Here is an 18,992-nt window from a genome sequence, read left to right on the forward strand (position 1 = left end):
CTCATTTAAAAAGTGTTTCCTTAACAGCTAGGTCCTAGTCTTAAAATGGGAGCAGTTTCACAGCTGAGAATATGACTTCAACATAAAGTATTGGCCAGTTCGTGGAGTATGGTTGTTTTGTGTGCTCGGTTGTCTGCTGTGTTCACAGACTGTTCCCTTTGTTCGCAGCCCGGCATCTCCTCAGCATTCCTGCTTTTGAGGCCTGTGTCATACACACGTCTCCATGAGCTGTGTGTGGTAATGGGCTTAAAATGCCTGCTCTCTTGGGAACCCAGTCACATATTTCTGGCACTCTAACTCTAAGTTTGGATGTGTTCAGAGCAGGACATTTTAGGACCTCACAGAGAGCAGGGGAACACCCTGTTACCTCCTGTGGTGTCTCCCAGAGGACCCATGTTGCCACACAGAAATTTCTCCCCACACTTGCTCATGTGTCTCCAGAGAGAAGCGTTTCCACAACGCGTGGTTAGAGGACTCCCCACGGTCGGACTCTCAGGCGCTGTGTTCTTGGTTTGGGATCCTCAAGTAGGCCCAGCCTCCTGAGAGCTTTGCTTATTGCTCCCTCCCTCTCCAGCCTGGGCTGTCCCTGGATTAGGTCAAGTGGAAGCAGCCACACACACAAACACGTTAAAAAAAATTGTGTATGAGTGTTTTGCCTGCATGAATGTCTGTGCAACGCATGTATTCCTGATGCCTAAAGGGGCCAGAAGAGTGTGTCAGACCTCTGGAAAGCAAATGCTTTTAACCTTCCAGTCCCTAGAAGGTTCTTTTTGCCTGTGTAAAGAATACAGGAGTTCTCAGATTCAGGAAGGATGCTTGTGGGTGTGATGTTTCCAAAGACTCTAATTTCTATAACAGTACCTTTGAAATGAAATAGACAAAAATCCCAACACAGCAGAGAAGATGGGCTACAGGCAAGCCTGTAGGGCATTTCCTTTTTTAGTGATAGCTCTGGTAGGACCCAGCCTATTGTGGGTGTTACCAGCCTGTTGTGGGCAGGTGGTCCTTGGTGGTATAACAAAGCAAGCTGAGCAAACCAGGAAGCAGCACCCCTCCACGGCCTCTGCATTAGCTCCTGCCCCCAGGTGTCTGACCTGCTTCCCTCCATGGGCTTGACTCAGGGCATGGAAGCCAAATAAACCATTTCCTTCAGAAGCTCTTTTTGGTTATGGTGTTTTATCACAGCAATAGCAGCCTTAAGTAAGGCAGGAATTGGTACCAGGTTTTGGGGGAACTGCTGTGACAGACCTGATCGTGTTGTTTCGGGGAGTATTGTAGAAGGACTTAGGAACGTTGTGCTGGAAAGCCATGGATTTTCAAAGCTTGGTTAGTTGTTGTAAGAACCTGGAAAAACAGGGCGGGGTGGTGCAGGCCTTGAATCCCAGCACTTGGGAGGCAGAGGCAGGCAGATCTCTGTGAGTTCCAGGCTAGCCTGGTCTTCAAAGAGAGTTCTAGGACAGCCACGGCTACACAGAGAAACCCTGCCTTAAAAAAACAAAGCAAAACAAACAAACAAACAAACAAACAAAACCCTGGAAGACTGGAGAATAATGCTGAGAGTAATGCAGTTGAGGGAGAACTGGCTTGTGACGTTTTAGAGGGAAGCAAAGATTCTCCTCATGGGCTATTTGATATGTGGAATTAAGAATCTGTGGTTTCGGTCAGCTGAGGCATGAAGCATCAGCTGTGATTAACAAGAACCACTGAAGTGAAACCTTTGCTTTACTGGGCTAGCTGGTGATGTTAGTTAAATAGGTGTGGGTGAGAAGAGACCAGCGTTATTGAGGAGAATCTTCCAGGGGTGTTTTCTTGGGGAGACACACAGGAGCTGTTCCAGAGGGCCTCTGAACTTGATGGGGTGAGCGTCACCAACACTGCTGGGTTTCAGGGGTGATGAAGAACAGCTAAGTCATGGCGCTGCGAGGCGGGGGTTGGAGACTCTAAAGAGAGCCCAGGAGCGCACGTGCTGAAAGTGCAGGCCCTTTGCAGCGGAGACCCCAGCATTTTAGAAATCCATTTCCATGCGATGACCACCAAGAACAGAGCAGAGCAGCAGCCAAGTGCAGCCAGCCAGAGCCTGGAGAGGCTGCATGCTGCAGAGGGCAGAGCTGGAGAAGGGACCCCGATCCCCTGGAGGAGCCCTGAACATTGTGAGTTGATCTCACACATTGCACAGAGTTGTTTACACTGTTGAGCTGTTTTGGCTTTCTTCCGGTTGTGACTGTGCCCTGGCTTTTCCCTCTTGGAGTTAAGAATGTTTTAAACTTATTTTTTATTTTACAAGCTCCCACAGTTGAGAGACTTTGAACTTTTAGAGAGATTTTGCAGTTTTACAGTCTTTGGAATTTTTAAGAAGACTGAACTTGCAACGTGATTAGATGCATAAAGACTGGGATTTTCAAGTTTGTAATATGTTTTATAACGTGGTATTGATATTGAGAACAAATGAGAAAGCAAAAAGGTTCTAGTTGAAAGGTGATGTGTTGTCTTTCAGTCTGACATAGAATTGTCAACTTGACATAAACTAGAGTCACCCTGAGAGGTGGGCTCCTCAACAGAAAACAATGCTTCCATCAGATTGGCCTACTAGCCAGTCTGAGGCACTTTCTTGATTAACTCTGATTTAGGAGGAGCCAGAGTCCCTGGTGAGTGGTGTTGCCCCTAGGCAGGGGCCTGGGCTGTACCAAAAGAAAACCAGGTAGTGAGTGGTGGACAGATACACTGCCTTGAGCTCCTGTCCCAAGTCTTCAGTGATGAGGTGTGACTTATTAACCAAATGAACCCCTTCCTCTCCACGCTGGTTTTGGTTAGTGTTTTATCGCAGCGAAAGAGCTGCTGACCAGGACGCTGAGACTAGAAGGATAAAGCTGTTTTCTACATGGTGAGATCCAGCTTCCCAGCACCACGCTGCCTTTTCTGCAGTGTCTATTTTTTTTTTTTTCCTTATCTTCGCCAAAAACCATATGCTGTAGTTGGATAGATTTATGTCCGGGTTGTCAGTTCTATTCCACTGATTTATGTAACCTTTTGTGTCTGTACCATGATGGTTTTATGATGAGGGCTAGGGTATGGTGCTATGTCTAGCGGTATTCCCCCCTCCTCAGGATTTCTTTGCTATCTGGAGTTTGCTCAATACTAATTTCAAGAGTGTTTTTCTATTCCATGGATGACAGTCCTGGAGTTTTGACTGGGAGTGCATAGGCTTTGTAGACCAGTTTGGTAGGATGATCATTTTCACAGTACTAACTTTTCTTTCTTTCAGTGTCTTCTTGATGTCTTTCTTCGGTGTTAATGTTTTCATTGTAGAGGTGTCTCATTTCCCCACTCAGCTTTATTCCAAGACATTTTTGTGGTTATTATGAAGGGGCTAATTTCCTTTGCTATATTTGTCTTTGTGTCTTTGACAGGAGTGGAGAAAGCTGACCTTCTTGCCACATTCCTGATCTAAGTCTAGAAACTCTATTTCAGTACTAAGCTGCATATATGTCCTAGTGCAATCCTGACCTCGTGAAAAAGTGATTTCTCAGAGTTAATTCTTGGAGCCCACTAAAACACAAAGCACAGGCGGACGGCACAGCCTGGAGGATGTGGAAACTCACTTCCCACCACTCAGGCTTTCCTCAGCTTGTGAAGTCACAGGATCTTAGGGCTTAGGGAAGAAGGTGTGCTCTCGTTCACCGTGAGACTAAGTATGTGAAAGTCACTAACGCCGTCACTGCAAACACAGCAAGTGGTGTCCGTTCCCAAGGATTGGTCAGGAGGACCTACCTCTCGAAAATACAGCAGAATTGCCTTGGTTCTGACTCCAACGTGTGAGTGTATGTGTGTGTCCACGTGCCTGTGTATATGTGTACATGACTGTGCGTGTGCTTGGTCCATGAACTATTTCGAAGATGTGCTGATAAACTTCCTGTGCCTTCTGCCTTGCATTAGAGATCTGTATGCTTAGGGAGTAACTCTAAAACACTAGTCACGTTTCTCTAAAAGCAAAACTTCAAGCATGATGCGCCATCACACCCTTTCCCAGGCACAGGAAGCAGGTTCTGAATGAAATTAGCCTTGACAGCCTCCCATTGAAATCACCATTTCAATGCCAAGTTGTGCCAGCTGTCCACTTCTCAGACTTTTAGCACAATTTTGAATTACTGTGAGCTGTGTGCAATGGTTGAGAGGTGAAGAGACTTTCTGATCCTACCTACTCACAGACTCGCTTGCTCAGTTGGTAAGATGTGAGCCGCTCCTGTGCTCTTGATCAAGAATCTGAAGTTTTCACCATCTGTGGTGCTTTGAATGAGCCTGGCCCCCATAGGCTCATATGACGGACGTCAGGGAAGGACTAGGTGTGGCCTTGGTAGAGGAGGTGTGTCCCTGCAGCTGGACTTTGAGGTTTCAAAAGCCATCCCAAGCCCAGCTTTTCCTCTTTATCTCTGCCTGCGGATGAGTGTGTAGCTCTCAGCCCCTTCCCCAGCAGCACGCCTGCCCGCCACCCTGAGGACAGACTAAGGCTTTGAAACAGTATACGGGGCCAGGACAGCATCATCAGATTTGCATGTATCATGTAAACACTGGGCAGTTCTGGACCTACAGAGTGTTTACCCCCATTTCTCCTGACTCAGAGCCATAAGGTGTCCCGTAAATGCATTCGGCTTGCTCCCTCTCCCCGCCCCCGCTGTTCTCAAAAGCAAACATTTCTGTGGAAGTACGGAACACTTTGCTCCACTTCTGGTGCCCACACCACTAGGCAAGACACAGTGTGGGGCCACAGGGAGGGCTGTGAGCTACAGCAGCGGCTGCTGCTGTATGCATAGTCCAGCACGTTCTTCAGCACTGTGGGGCTCTGGCTGTGCGCAGAGAAGTAGAGAAAGCCCCAAAAGTCCCAGGCTTTAGGGGGCACATACTCAACTGTGCCAAGATAGCCCAAGATGACGTTTCTGAGATTCTGACGTCTCGCAGACCGTGCACAAACTGCGGTCACAAACCTCCCAAGCCAGGAGCTGTAAGACAACACCAGTCTAGTCTGCATGTGTCTGGAAAGATGAAGGTGTCATAAGCCCGTGTTCCCGCAAAGGCTGCTGGGAAGGCCCTTTTGTATGCTTGTCTTGTAGCTTCTGCCAGCAAACCCTGGCATGTTGGGCTACTGGCTCATGATCCCAACATGTGTGTTGTCACAAGGCTAGGATGCAGTTCCCTGTGTGTTCTCCTCCTCTGCTCAAGGGTCATAGATCCACGTCAATTTTCGACTACTGTGCCTGAGGCTGACTTTGTGCTGAGTCTGGGCCGAGCCTGCCTCTGCTGCTTGGGGCTGAGAGCTCACAGCCCAGCTTGGCTTTACAGACTTGTGTTTCCTGATTGCTCATATCAAAAGAGGGCAAGAAAGGCCATTTTTGAGTTATTTCCTGCTAAATCAATCCAAGGAAGTCCTGGGTATCTTAGGGACCCCCCAATCTTGTGTGTGTGTGTGTTTTTCCCAATCTCATACTCCCCTTTTCCTGTTTGAGGGGAAAAAAAAAAGCCATTCTTGTGGGTGCAGGGAGGGGGGCTGGGAACAATGGAGCACAGCAGGCTGCCCTTCTGAAAAGTTGTAAGGAGTATTTTTAACCACAGTGGCCTGGCTGCTTCAACTCAGAGCTTCCTGATTGGGACAGTGGCCACTTTACTGTGCACGTGCAGGAATGCCGGCTCCCTTCCTCGGCTTCCCAAGGCTGTGCACGTAGGCTTGTACCTTGTGTGGTGGAATGTAGTTATACTTGTCTTCCCTGTGCCTCACTCTTTACTTCCTTCCTTCCTTTCCCGTCTCCCCCCCCAGCCTCCCTTTTTAGGTCTTTCGAGACAGTTTCTCTGTGTAGCCTTGGCTGTCCTGGAACTCACTCTGTAGACCAGGCTGGCCTAGAACTCAAGAGATGCACCTGCCCCTGCCTCCCGACTGCCGATTCCAGTTGTGTGCCATCAGTGCCACGCCATTTTTTCAAACCGATTATTTTTTGCTCATTCTCCTCTTTCCCTCTAAATTTCTTGTCTTTGAAAACTGAGCTCAGAGGACAAAACTTGAGCCCACCTTCCATCTGCCTCCCAGCCCTAGAGGTCATCAGGGCATGCCGTGTGTGTCGTACCCGTTCGGAGCACAGGGCTTTAGATTCTCATGGATGACAAGGATGCAGTCAGCTGTTGCTTGTAACACGTGTGACACGCGTGTCACTCCACACATAACACACACATACGCAGCACCAATGCCCTTCAGTGTAGCCTGGCTCATTTGTCAGCTGTGACATCGGGGCAGCCTCACTGGATCTGAACTAAGACTCTTCTAGGAGTTGAGGCTTGGACAACCAAGGAAAAGGCATGCAGAGTGAGGATGACATTCTCTCCCGAGGATGTCTGGAAGCATGTGGTGGCTGAGGGACAGGGTGGTGGGCTGGGGTACCCCAGTGTCAGCTGGAGGCAGGGTGTGGAGGGGCTCCCTGGTGTACGGGTACCAGCGTCAGTGGGAGGGCTGAGGCGGTGGTGGTAGCTATCATAGTTGGCTGGAAGGGATGCACATGTGGCATTGTGCATGTGTGTGTGTGTGTGTGATACCACAAACAGGCAGCAAAGCAAGACAGCACTGTTTCTCCAGCGCACTCTCAGGCTTCTGGAGACAGCAGCATAAAATGGGACTGCCCACGGTTTTGGCAGCTCACTACCCAGACCCTCGCCCCCAACAAGACAAGGCAGTATTAGGGTCACAAAGATGTCTTTTTAATTGATAACTCAATCTCGAAATACAATATTGCACAAATTAAGGATGTCTTAACAATTGTATTTATGATACAAACGCATCAACATTCATATAAAACTACGAGTTGGCGCATTTTGGTGGTAGTTTAGCTAATAGCGCAGACATTCCACAAAAAAACCTCAGCCTTCCACAAAAGAACTCACGGGCTACTTAAGATGTCAACGCAAGTCAATCATGTGTGGCAGCACACGGCTCAGGAAGTTGAAGCAAGAGGGTGGTGGGTTCAAGGCTGACTTGCACTATACAGCAAAACCATGGCTCAAGAAACTGGTGATAGAAACATTACAAAACTTAGCAGTTTCACTTAGGAACCAGAAAGTGTACGCACACTGGAAACTCTAAGAGTCTCCGTGTTCTCCTCCGCAGGGCCTGTGCTCCGACAGTGTCTCCACTGCTGCAGGCTCTTCTCTGTAAGAAGAAACTACTGTTTCAAACAAACACCATGGCAAGTCATACAAGAGAGTTTTAATAAGACTTTTCCATCCAAAAGAAAACTAATGCAATCTCTATAAATTAAGAAGAAACACTTACCAAATGCTGACCAGGCAAGGAAGCCAGGCCGCCACTCATCGTCACTGAGTGTACCATAAAACACTGGCAGAGGCAGCCAGGGAGAGCGGGGCACTGTGCTAGCTCTTCTAACATGGACACTGAGGTGGACAAAAGCTGAGATCTAGTCACCATACATAAGGGCCAAGTGAGCTGGCTGGCTGCTTACCACAAGAGCTTCTATTCGAAAGGTCTAAGCAAACCATCACGAAGCATGCCCTAAGGGCTGGACTGAAACCAGGCTTTCTGATACTAGAACTCAGAACTCCAACTGTTGTAGGGTCGGCAAATGAGGCATCTGATTATCACATTTTTTGGCAAAAACGTAAAAGGCGATGGCAAAGGTGAGGGGAAACGAGGCACCAGTACATGTTACCCACAGTTGTCCTGCCTGAGATTGGGAGTTGGCAAAGGTTGAGAAAGGGCCCAGGAGACAGACTCAAGCCATTCACTGCGATCTACGGGTGCACATCTGTCATCCCATTCTATTCCTCAATCCCCAGCAAAGCAATGGCCACGAAGCTGGTTCTAGGGCAAAGCACGCTACAGCATTAAGAGCAGGGCAGGAGTTTTCTGCACAGGACAGAGAGTGACCCAAACCAACGGCTTCTCAGTTTTTGTGCCTTACAGATAATACATTCCATGCTTTCGGGACTCTTTTAACATGCTGGCTTGGTTTCCAAATGCATCACTTTCTTTTTCCCCACAAGGCAGCCACGCATTATAAATTCTGAGCACGTGACAGTCACATGATTTCTTCAGTAAGCTCCAAGGTAGATCCCGGCTCTCCTGGAGCTTGGAGTCCTGAGGTGTCAAATGTTAAAGCTCTCACCACAGCCGCAGGTTCCTTTGATGTTGGGGTTATTGAAAACAAACTCACTGGAGAGTTTGTCCTCCACATAGTCCATTTCTGTTCCTAAAAGTGTTAGCTGTGCTTTCTTTTCAATGAACACTCTGACTCCTTGGGGAAAAGAAAACACATGTCATAAAGCCTGCAGATCAAAACCCAGTGAGTTTCCAGTGGGCACCATCAGCAACCCTACAACTTCCGGAGGCCCCTCCCCGCTGGTTCCCTTAGAGGGAGGAGGCACACAGCTTCCTGCTAGGCCAGTCTATGTCCAACCAACTATGACAGGGAAGACCCTTTCCCATGTGGGAATCCCACTGCGTTTCTGCTAAACTATGATTTGCCTTTCACTGTATTTTACTCATCCCCTCCCCCCCAATTTGCTGTAGGGAAATGTATAATTCTAGGAGTTTTTTAGTGGTGGCATTTATGAGATATATGTACCAGACACTGTCAGCTAAAACATTCACTGTACTGTTGTTCTATGGGCCATTTCTAACCAGACCATATAAACCAAGACCACACAAAGAGACACAGACCAGAGAATGCCCATGGGACCAAGAGCTCTAACATGCTGTGCAGGAGACCAACCTCTTGAAAATATAATCAGTTTAACAACGTGTTTTTCTTTACAAGACACCACACATGAACATATACCACAGGTCTTTTCCTTTGTAGGGGAGCAACTGAGGCTTATATTTTTGAACTGATTATTTTTTAATAATTAAAAACATTTTTATATTCTCCTGTGTATGGGTGTTTGTCCTGTAGGTACATGTGCAATGCCCACAGAAGAGGGCGCTGGAACTAAACCCAACTCCTCTGGAAGAGCTGCAGGCACTTACCTCTAAGCACCTCTCCAGCCCCAGTTTCTATAGTGTAAAAAAAGGCCTCTATTGGTAATTTCAGTTAAGTATAAAGAAGAAAGTACAGTTGGGAATATATTCCTGCTTGTCTCACACAAAAAGGGCTGCAGGTCACTAACAACACGCCTTGAATGCACACACCTGCAGGCAAAGCCTGTGGCTCTCCTTCCGTCCAGGATTGTAGTGTTTACTCTGTCTTACCCAGGATCTTGCTAGCCCAGGATGGCCTGGCTGGAACCCAAACTTAAGATCCCATCACCAATGGTAGCCATGTTAAGCCCAGGACATCATACATTACTCCTCAGGAGATTTTGCAAGATCACAGGGGCTGGTATCAAATGTGGTAACTGATAAGCTTTAAAAAAGTTCTCTGAACTATTTCTAACAGGAACTCAATGACTGGCTCTTTGACCTCCCCACCCCCCAAGGGAGGAGCAGTCCTGTTAGGCCACAGAGGAGGGCTTTGCAGCCAGTCCTGAAGATACCTGATAAAACAGGATCGGATGAATGGGGAGGAGGTCCCTCCCTATCAGTGGACTTGGAAAGGGGCACGGTGGAGATGAGGGATTGGGAGGGAATGAGGGAGCGGAATATGGCTAGGATACAGAGTTAATAAAATGTAACTGATAAGAAAAAAAAAAAAAAAAAAGTTCTCCGAAGTATAGTTGTGGCTGGTGAGCATGTGTTGCTCTTGCAGAGGTATATGTTTGGTTCCCAGCATGCATCTCAAGCAGCCCACAACTATCTGTCATTCAAGTTCCAGGATATCAGACAGCTCTGGCCCCAACAGGAACAGGGATCTGCTTTAACATGTACACACACACACACACACAGACGCACACACACCAGAAATGACTGGATGGCTCATTGATGAGAGGTCCAGGGGGTAAAAGGAGCTTGCTGTGCAGCCTGGCTGAGTTTTGGTACCCAGAATCCATGGTTAAGTGAGAGAACCAACTCCCAAAACAACTTTTGAGGAAGAGCTTGATGGCAATCATAATTCCAGCACTCAGGAGGTGTGGGAAGGAGAAGCAAGAGTTCAAGCCTGGGCTACACAGGGAAGACCCTTTCTTAAAAAACAAACAAAAAACTGGGACTAAAACAAACTAAAACCTTTCACAGTGATGACTGTGTAGAGTTGAAACAAAACACAATTTCTTCAATTCCTTAGAAAGAGAACTGACTGGCTTCAAAGTTCTTTAGGTCCTTTTCTGGACTCAGAGCTTTCCAGCTTTGAGCCTCTCCTTGTACTGGATCAACAGAACTGGGGAAAATACCACCTCTCTAATTTCAGTGGCTGCATGTAAGTTAGATAACGTGATAGTAAGCCTGTACACCAAGACCAAGTAGGTAGTGAGCACCACTCATGATTCCTAACACAGGCAGCAGTCTTTACATCAGTTTTGTACAAGGATAGAAGTTTTCATCAAGGCAAAGAGCCCAGTGTTAAAGAACCAAAAACTCTGTTACCTGCCAGAGCCCAGCAGGGGTACATACCTAGATTGTATCATTGGGAGGTAGAGCAGGATTTAAGCCTGGCTACAAAAGGAGGTCAGGGTTAGCCTGGGCTATAAAAGAACCTGCCTCAAGAAGACAAGAGAGCTCACCATCCTGAATAACTTCTTCATCAGAATCTCCCTTTGTCTTTGTATACTCCAGGCTGTAAGATAGGCCGTTACAGCCCCTGGTTCGCACGCCGACTTTCAGACCCACCTGGAAAGAATTGAGAGTATGAACTTAGTGTTAACAGTACAGATTAAATGACTAATAAAAATCCTGAAGCCAAGTGTGGCAGTTCACACCTTAAATCCCAGCACCTGCTTGGGAGGGTGAGGCATAAAGACTGTGGCAAGCTGGAGGCCAGCCCAGGAAAAGCCACGAGGGCAGCTTTAGCATGGGAAAAGGCTACAGGGCCAGCACAGGACCCTAAGGTAAGTCTCCAGAACCCAGATAAAGAGTTAGTCACCATGCCTATACACCATGCTGGGGAAGGAGGCACAGATAGGCCATTTCTGGGCTTGCGGACCAAGGTAGTCTTGGCTTATCCCTTGAGGTCCAGATCAGTGAGAAACTGTGAGAAACCTCTGGCCTTAGATACATGCACACACATGCACATTTGAACACATAAACATGAAAATACTAATACAAATATAAAGTCTAATATAAATACTTATCTGCACACACAGAATAAAAACAAAAATTTAAAGGAAAAAAGCAACCCTTGATATTTATTACCACTATTCATTTTCTCCTAAACTCCTAAAGTAACAAATTTCTGGTTATATAATGCCCCTGTAGGAAGAACAAATGTAATAGAAAACAAGTATTAAAACAACACAGAAGATGGCACAGTGGCACATCCCTGTAATTACAGTACTCGGGGAGGCAGAGGCAGACAGACCACTGTGAGTTTGAGACCAGCCTGGTCTACAAAGTGAGTGAGTCCAGGACAGCCAAGGCTACACAGAGAAACCCTGTCCCAACAAAACAAAACAAAACAAAACAAAACAAAACAAAACAAAATGAAGAACAAAACCAACACTGCAAAAGCACACAAGAAGAGCCACACAACTACTGCTGTCCAGGAAACCACCTTTTCTGTTTCTCCAGTCCTGGATGCATTTGCATCTGGATAGTTTTTATTATAACATATTAAAAGTTGTATTGTATGGACCTAAGATATCAGTTTTGCACAGTGTTTGTGTTTTTAACTATCATTTGGAAGTAATGAGAGAATAATGAATACTAGTTACTTTTTTGTAGTCCAGGCTGACCTCTAACTCACGATCCACTGCTTTATCCTTCAGAGTGCGTCACCACACCTGGCTTTCTTTACCTTTTTTTAAACATAGGGTCTCAAAAATGGTATCAATTTGTTATATAGCCAAGCCTGGTCTTAAATTCATAACCTGCTTGTTTCTACCTCTCAAGGGCTGGGGATAAAGAACCACATGGGGCTTTTTTTTTTTTTTTTACTTTACTTTTTTGTTTTGAGACAGGGTTTCTCCATGTAGTCCTGGCTGTCCTTGAACTCACAGAGACCCACCTGAATGCTGGGATTAAAGGCGTACACCACCAGATCCATCCTCTTTTCTTTTGATGGCAGAGATGTTGCCTTTAAAACCTGGCTTCCTTTATGAGGTTTTGCTCCACTTTTTACCATGAGGTGTTCTCTGGAGGCTTCTGTGGTTAGTGAACAGTGAGCATGGAGGCTCATACTGTCACCTGGCAAACATCCTGCCTTTTTTTTCTAGGAGCCTTCCTAGGCAGTCAGGTAAAAGATTCCTAGTTAAAAAGTATGTGGCACTCTCTCTCTTCTCTTTTTGTGTGTGGGTGTGTATGCAAGGTAGGGGTGATGGGGGAGACGGGAGCTGAAGCAGAGGCCACGGAAGATGCTGCTTCCTGGCTTGCTTTGGTCCTCATGGCTTGCTCAGTCTGCTTGTTTATATTACCTAGGGCCACCAGCCAGGGCTGAAACCACCCACAATAGGTCCGTGCCCCCCAAACCACTTCAATCACAATTAAGAAATGTCCTACGGGCTTTCCCACAGCCCAATCTTATGTAGGCATTTTCTCAGTTGAGTTCCCTCCTTTTAGGTGACTCCAGCTTTTGTCACATTGACATAAACTGGCCAGCATAGCACATTAACGAGACTTTCTAACAATATCTACCTATGCTCTCAATATTGGCACCTGCCTTTTCATCTAAGGAAAGAGTCAAGCAACACTACCCCAGGTCCTGCCGCCAGGGCACTCCGACTCTGTGACACTCCGTAGTTGTGCTTGCTTCATGAGCTCCATCACAAAGGGTAGCTGCACCCTTGCAAAGCTTAGAATGAAGGGACTTCTGATTCTGAATGGGAATAAGCTGCCCCAGGAGTGTCTGGATGGAGCACAGCTGCAAGCATTTCAGTTTCTATCTCTGTAAACAGGAAGTCCTTAAGAAACAGGAGTCGAAACATGTAGTAGACATTAGTGTGCAGCACAGGTCTAGGAGCACACAGAAGCAGACTGTGTGCCTAGTATGTCTGAAGCCCTACACTCACTTCCAGAAGCACAAAAAGCAAAAGCAAACAGAAATCGTCCTCAGTATTTGAAAATACAGTTTTAAGCCAGGTTTGGCAGCTCACACCTGCAGCACTGGAGAGGAAGAGACAGATAGGTGAATCTCTAGTGAGTTCATGGGCAGCCCTTTTACGTAGAATTCCAATCCAGGCAGGGTTAGTTGATGGGAGTTTTGGGAAAGGAGTTGTTAATGCTATAAATTATATATTTTTACACCAACAAGAACAAATACCTTACAAACCTACAAGCCTAATTTCATGGAGGTTTTTTTTTTTTTTTTTTTTTTTGGGTGGTGGTGGTGGCAGGGAGTGGGGGTTAAGGTTCTTGGTCAATTTATGCACTAGAAAGTCCAAATAGAGTCAGAGTGCTCACATCTATCAGCGTTTAACAACTTTCAGGATGGAGGTTGAGAAGTCCAGTCAGGCTGTACATCCAGAAAACAATCCAGAGCCTAACAAACGACTATCCAAAGGCCATGGCTTGAAACAATTCACAGACGCACTCAACTACCCTGCATGCAGGCACAGATCCTTTATGGGCACAGTGTGCCAGGCTTCCAGGTCTATTACCCTGGGCCTGGCTCACTTCACCAACAGCTGGTAAATGATATCCGTGGCAGACCTTCCGTAAGAAGGTTAGTGGAACAAACTGAACCTTCTCAGGAGTACGTGCAGCCATGGAGGAGGGCGACCTTTAGATAACGACCTGGAAGGTCTTCAGGCGGAACGACTAGGGTGAAAACTGAAGTGTAAGCACAGCATGTGCTGCATGCAGGCTCTCTCTATGGAACAAGTGTGAGAGGCACCACAAGCACCGTGTAGGCCAGTGGTTCTGGTTCTAGGAGGGAGAATCTTTGGTTTGCTAAAACTTAGGAAGAGAGAAGGTGCTACTGACGTGCAGCAGGCAGAGGCCAGGGACACTCCAGAACACCCTCAGCCACCCTACGGTACACTGTGGAGGCAGGGGAGTGCCCAGCCGCAGTGAGCACACAGACAAGCTCAGGCTGCTAAGAGTGACAATTGGGGGTCTGGCTGCTATCTATGGAAACACTCCCCCTGTAGGATTCAAGAGTTTGGATGTAGTTCCCTATAGAACACTTACCTGAGGAAGGCTAGGAGTTGACTCCTTAACCAGGTAAAAACTAACAAGACCCAAACACCTTAGTTAATGAAAACATACTTATTTGCAACAAAACACTTTGTCCTGAGAACAGAACTTTAGCTCTGTTAACATTTCAATTAAATTGTTTACTTACATGCTCTGGCTTGTCTTTAAGAAGCTGTTTTATCTTGTTCACAGCTGAGGGGGTCTGAAAAAAAAAAAAAGTTCTCAAGCTCAACCTCTGAAGCCTCAGACTGGCCGGGCCTCCACTACAGCAGCCTGCGGTGAGCACATGTACACTCTTGCCGGGGGATCTGGGTCAAAGCACAGAGCCATCCACCCTTTCAGAAACGCACTTTGCCTGGGAAGAGATTTTGTGAGTACGCTGCATGCCCTGTAACAAGCACAGACAGATGCTCACGAACAGCTGATCAATGGAAAAGCCAACCTTCGGCAGTTTTCCCTGTTGGGAAAAACTCCGTCCTCTTCGGTTCCATCTGAGTGCATGGCCAGGGGGTTACTTCTGGGGTGATTTTTAGTGTAGGTCAAGAATGTCCCTGGATATCTGGGTGGCAGCCACTCCACTCAGAAGTAGGTGTGTGGCCGCACACTGTCTCAGACCAGTGTCACCAGTCTCATCTTCTTAGAGAGGATGCTGGGAACCTAGTGTGACCCGTGACATTTCTGTACTACTTCCTGAGTGTGGCCAAGGGGAGATGTCGTGAGTAGTTTTCTCTAATGCCTAGTTTCCTACTGGGATAATGGGGGTAATCTCTTTCCCTGGGATTCCTGTGAAGACTAACTACTGAAGTGCGGGGAAGGCAGACGAGACAGATTAGTCTGTGATCCAGGAGAGGACTGGGGACCATGCAGACTGGCAGCCACTGTAGTGAAGGTGAGCACAGTCATGATAAGGAAGCATGTCCTCGCTACGTTGTAGTCATTAGCTATTCCAGCTTGCAGGATATTTTATGGTCAGGCTTAAGGTGTATCAGGCTACTGCTGAGAGGGGTAGACCACAGGCATAGCTCTGGACCAGGTTCTGTCTTTGTAGACACTTGGACAGATGACAACGTACAAGCTCAATGTGAAACCAAATCAAGAGTCGTAGAATTGATTTACAAAGCACAACATCAACATTGAAAACAACACGAGCTATGAAGCTGGGCATGACAGGCTGGGAAAGTGCTCAGTTGGTAAAGCACCTGCTTTGCAGTCGTGAGGACATGAGTTCAATCTCCATAAAACAAAACAACAAACGATAAGCTGGCCAGATGGGTGGGAAGCAGGTAGCCTACCTTACTTGTTTCAGGCCAGTAAAAGACCCTGTCTCAAATAAAAATGTGGAGGGCCCCCCAGGATTGAATGATACTGGAGGTGGAGGGCCTTGGGGAATGAATGACACCGAACTGGAGGGCCCCAGGAATGAATGATACGGGAGGTGGAGGGCCTTGAGGAATGAATGACACCGAACTGGAGGGCCCCAGGAATGAATGATCCGGGAGATGTCCTCCAGGCTCCACACAAATGCACGCACGTGTGCTGCACCAGCAACTCCTCTCCATACATACTCCCTCACACAAACAGAAAGCAGTATAGGATGTGTAAAGCGAGTGGCTACTGTTTAGTGCACTATCTTAAGTTATTAACATATGAGGTATGTGTATTTCTTATTGAGTAGCACTGAAAAAAGAAAAAAAAAATCAATGCCAGGGTGGTCTGTAGAGGCCTGACTCTCAGTTACAGCATAGGCAGACTGAGGTGGCACGAAGGCACAGCATGAAGGGCAGGAGAAAGGAATGTCCAACCCAAGGAGTTAACAAAAGCATTCATTATAACTCTAAGAAGCCAGGTGTGATGATGGCACATGCCTTTAGTCCCAGCACTTGGTGGTGGTGGTGGGGTGTGCTTGAGGCCACCTTGGTCTACCTGGCTGTCCTGGTCTCAAGAGTTTCAGAACAGCTAGGACCACACACAGAAATCCTGTCTGACAACCTTCTCCCCTCCCCCAAACCAAACCAAACCCAAACCAAACCTGCCTCCAACAATAACACACGTAAGTAGTGGGGCTTGTCAGGAAGAAAGGCTTCAATGGAGAGTGAAATGTCCACATGGGACGACAATGACCAAACTCAATACACAGATGCATGTCAAAAATAAATAAAACAAACTGCAGAAGAAAATTAACAACTCCTAACTTGTGCCCGCTGACTAAGTTATAACAAGACTCTAAACTTTTCTCTGGTTATTTGGCAGCTTTCAATCAAGCTAATTATAGGTGACTTTATTACAGCTTGCCATTCTTTGTACTTCTCATAAAATGAGGCTATATTAATAAGACATTTAGAGATAAAACCAAATAAACAAAGAAATTAGAGAAACAAACAGGTGCATGTGTGCTCTAAGTCCCTGGGATGTGAGCATCTTCTGTGACATAAAGCCCCACAAATTCCAACAGAGCAACAGAAAGGAGAGGCCTGGCCTTTGCCCCTAACTGTGCCCCTAACTGGCAGGCAGATGTTACCAGGAACATTGGCCTAGGCTAGTGCCCTGCAGTGACCTCAAACGCTGTCAGAATATACCAGTATTCGCCATTTCACATTTGAAGTGGCTGCTCTACAGCATGACCCAAGAAAAGAAGTAACTTTTAAATGTAAAACTATTTGGGAAGGGACTAGAGAAATATGCAACATTTTAATATTTAATAAAATTTGAGGTATCTAAAGTTAATTTCATAAAGAAACAGATTTAGTGAAAACGAAAGGGTTACTGAGGATAACTAGAACACTTAGAATGTGTTCACTTCTCACCCTTTGGGAGCCTGCCAATCATTCCTTCTTTCCCACCTTTACTTGTCTATTTTCATGAGCACGTTTCCTACAAAAGTGTCAAGGAAATAAATCTCCTCTCGGTCAACAGAACATGACTCCTGAGAGGAATCTTACGAGAGACTGCAGAGCATGCTGCAGCTGAAGGTGCCGTCTGCTCTACAGAGGACCCACGCGGTGGCTCACCACCACCTATAACTGTAGTGTCAGGGATCTAATGCCTTCTTCTGATCCCTGAGGGGTACCAGCCACTCATGGCACATACACATATATGCAGTCAAGACACTCATAGACATAAAACAAAATAACTGAAAACAAAAAACCGAGAAGAAAAGGCATAGCTTAGGGAAAAGTTTGTTGGAGCCAGACTCTGAAGTAGAGCCTGGGTTTGAATACATAGGTCAAAGGTGAAAATGAAGCCTATGGCACTGTGTGATCAGAACATAGAGGCTTTTTGATTAACTGGACTTGAGTTTTAGCCCCATAAAGTTTTAAGCTGCCTAACTTGGTGTTTTCTTCTTTTCTCAAGTCTTAGAAAACATTTAAGTAGTGGCTGCCTATAATTCTGGCTACTGGGAAGCTGAGGCAGGAGTTGAGGTTAGCCTGGTATACTCAGCTGGGTTGTCTCAAAACAAAACAATTTCAGCATGGCAAGTAAAAGCTTTGTATGTAGAACCATCCACACAGACGTTGGGCTGCTAACGTCCACATCTTGTATGCAGGGAAAGGCACACAAGGGAAAAGTAACATTAAAAGAACCCAAATGTCTGCAGCTGCCATCAAATGACCAGGATGGATCTTAACTCTGCTGTGTTCCTCCCTGAGGAGCTGTCAGTAAGGGGCTCTCAACCAAGAGGGAGTGACAGCTTAAACTGGCTACGTGGCCGCTCTGTTTTTGCCTTGTTCTGGAGACAGAGTCTACATATTCCTGACTGGTTTAACCCTTGACCCTCATGCCTCTGTGAAGTGCCACTGTTCAGCTGTTCTGATTAGTCAAAAGAACTGAATGGGTTGAATGGGGCTCCGGATGGGGTTGCCCTTTTTGTTTTAGGTATAGCTGTGTACTTGGTACTAGACAGAGGGTAAGTACCTCCTTAACTCTAGGTCTATGTGCGCACCCTGGCAATGAAGAAGGTCTTCCCTGCAAGTCTGGCAGCTCTTTACTGTATCTGCACCCCCTAAACTGGCTTAACCTGAACCTTCCCAAGAACCAAGGACTCGGAAGTCAGACTATTGAATTCCACTAAAATTTAACAATGTCTTCTAATCAGCTCCTGTGTAAACCATAGTGGCTGTTTAAAGTGAGAAGACACTAGGGGCTGGAAGGGTGGCTCAGTGGTTCAGGGCACTGGCTGTTCTTCCAGAGGTCCTGAGTTCAATTCCCAGCAATCACCTGGTGGCTCACAACCATCTGTAATGTGACTTGGTGCCCTCTTCTGGCCTGCAGCCACACATGCAGATAGGATACTTGTATACATAAAATAAATTAAAAAAAAAAAAAAAAGACACTAAAGATGTTTTTAAGAGTTATTGAAGGGCTGGTGAGGAACTTGCTATATGCTTGAGGACCAGAGTTTGATGAGGGAAGGAGAGAAATGACTCCCCTCAGTTGTCCTCTGATCATACAATCACAAAGGCATGCATGCTCACATATATGCATACACAATAAATGTAACTTGAAATATTAAAAACACAAACCAAACAATTATCCCAAGGCTTTTGCTACTGTCAGGATGCTGAGAAACACTGAATGTTTCAGAACTGCTCCAGAGTGGCCAGCAGGGTAGCTGGCTGGCCGCTGGAGCCCCGCCCTCCCTGCTTCCATCCCAGCACTGGGATTACAAGTATGCACCACCCCATCCCCCAACTCTAGCTGTTTTTTTTTTTTAAATCTGGGAACTGAAGAGGAAACTCAGGTCTCATGCTTCACAGCACGTTCTCTGCCAGCTGAGCTGTCTCCC

The 18,992-nt window shown here is 46.5% G+C and overlaps 2 protein-coding genes across 3 annotated transcripts in view; both read right to left on the reverse strand.

Moving 5' to 3' along the window:
- Positions 1 to 7,345, reverse strand: part of LOC129692784 (spermatogenesis-associated protein 31D1-like) — a 31,419-nt gene extending 24,074 nt beyond the window's left edge. The window contains exons 1-2 of the mRNA XM_055629268.1: positions 7,307 to 7,345; positions 4,597 to 4,737 (exon numbers count right to left, since the gene is read on the reverse strand). Of these exons, the coding sequence (XP_055485243.1) occupies positions 4,597 to 4,737; positions 7,307 to 7,345 (180 nt within the window). The remainder of the gene's footprint in view (positions 1 to 4,596; positions 4,738 to 7,306) is intronic.
- Positions 6,714 to 18,992, reverse strand: part of Isca1 (iron-sulfur cluster assembly 1) — a 14,512-nt gene continuing 2,233 nt past the window's right edge. The window contains exons 2-4 of one of the 2 annotated variants that reach the window (XM_055629272.1): positions 14,358 to 14,411; positions 10,645 to 10,750; positions 6,714 to 8,285 (exon numbers count right to left, since the gene is read on the reverse strand). In XM_055629272.1, coding sequence (XP_055485247.1) covers positions 8,137 to 8,285; positions 10,645 to 10,750; positions 14,358 to 14,411 — 309 coding nt within the window. In that variant the 3' untranslated portion in view covers positions 6,714 to 8,136. The remainder of the gene's footprint in view (positions 8,286 to 10,644; positions 10,751 to 14,357; positions 14,412 to 18,992) is intronic. The other variant, XM_055629273.1, reaches the window with a different exon arrangement.

Source organism: Psammomys obesus, unplaced genomic scaffold (assembly GCF_907164565.1).
Source record: "Psammomys obesus unplaced genomic scaffold, mPsaObe1.curated_primary_1811, whole genome shotgun sequence".
In the NCBI taxonomy this organism is placed as follows: Eukaryota; Metazoa; Chordata; class Mammalia; order Rodentia; family Muridae; genus Psammomys; species Psammomys obesus.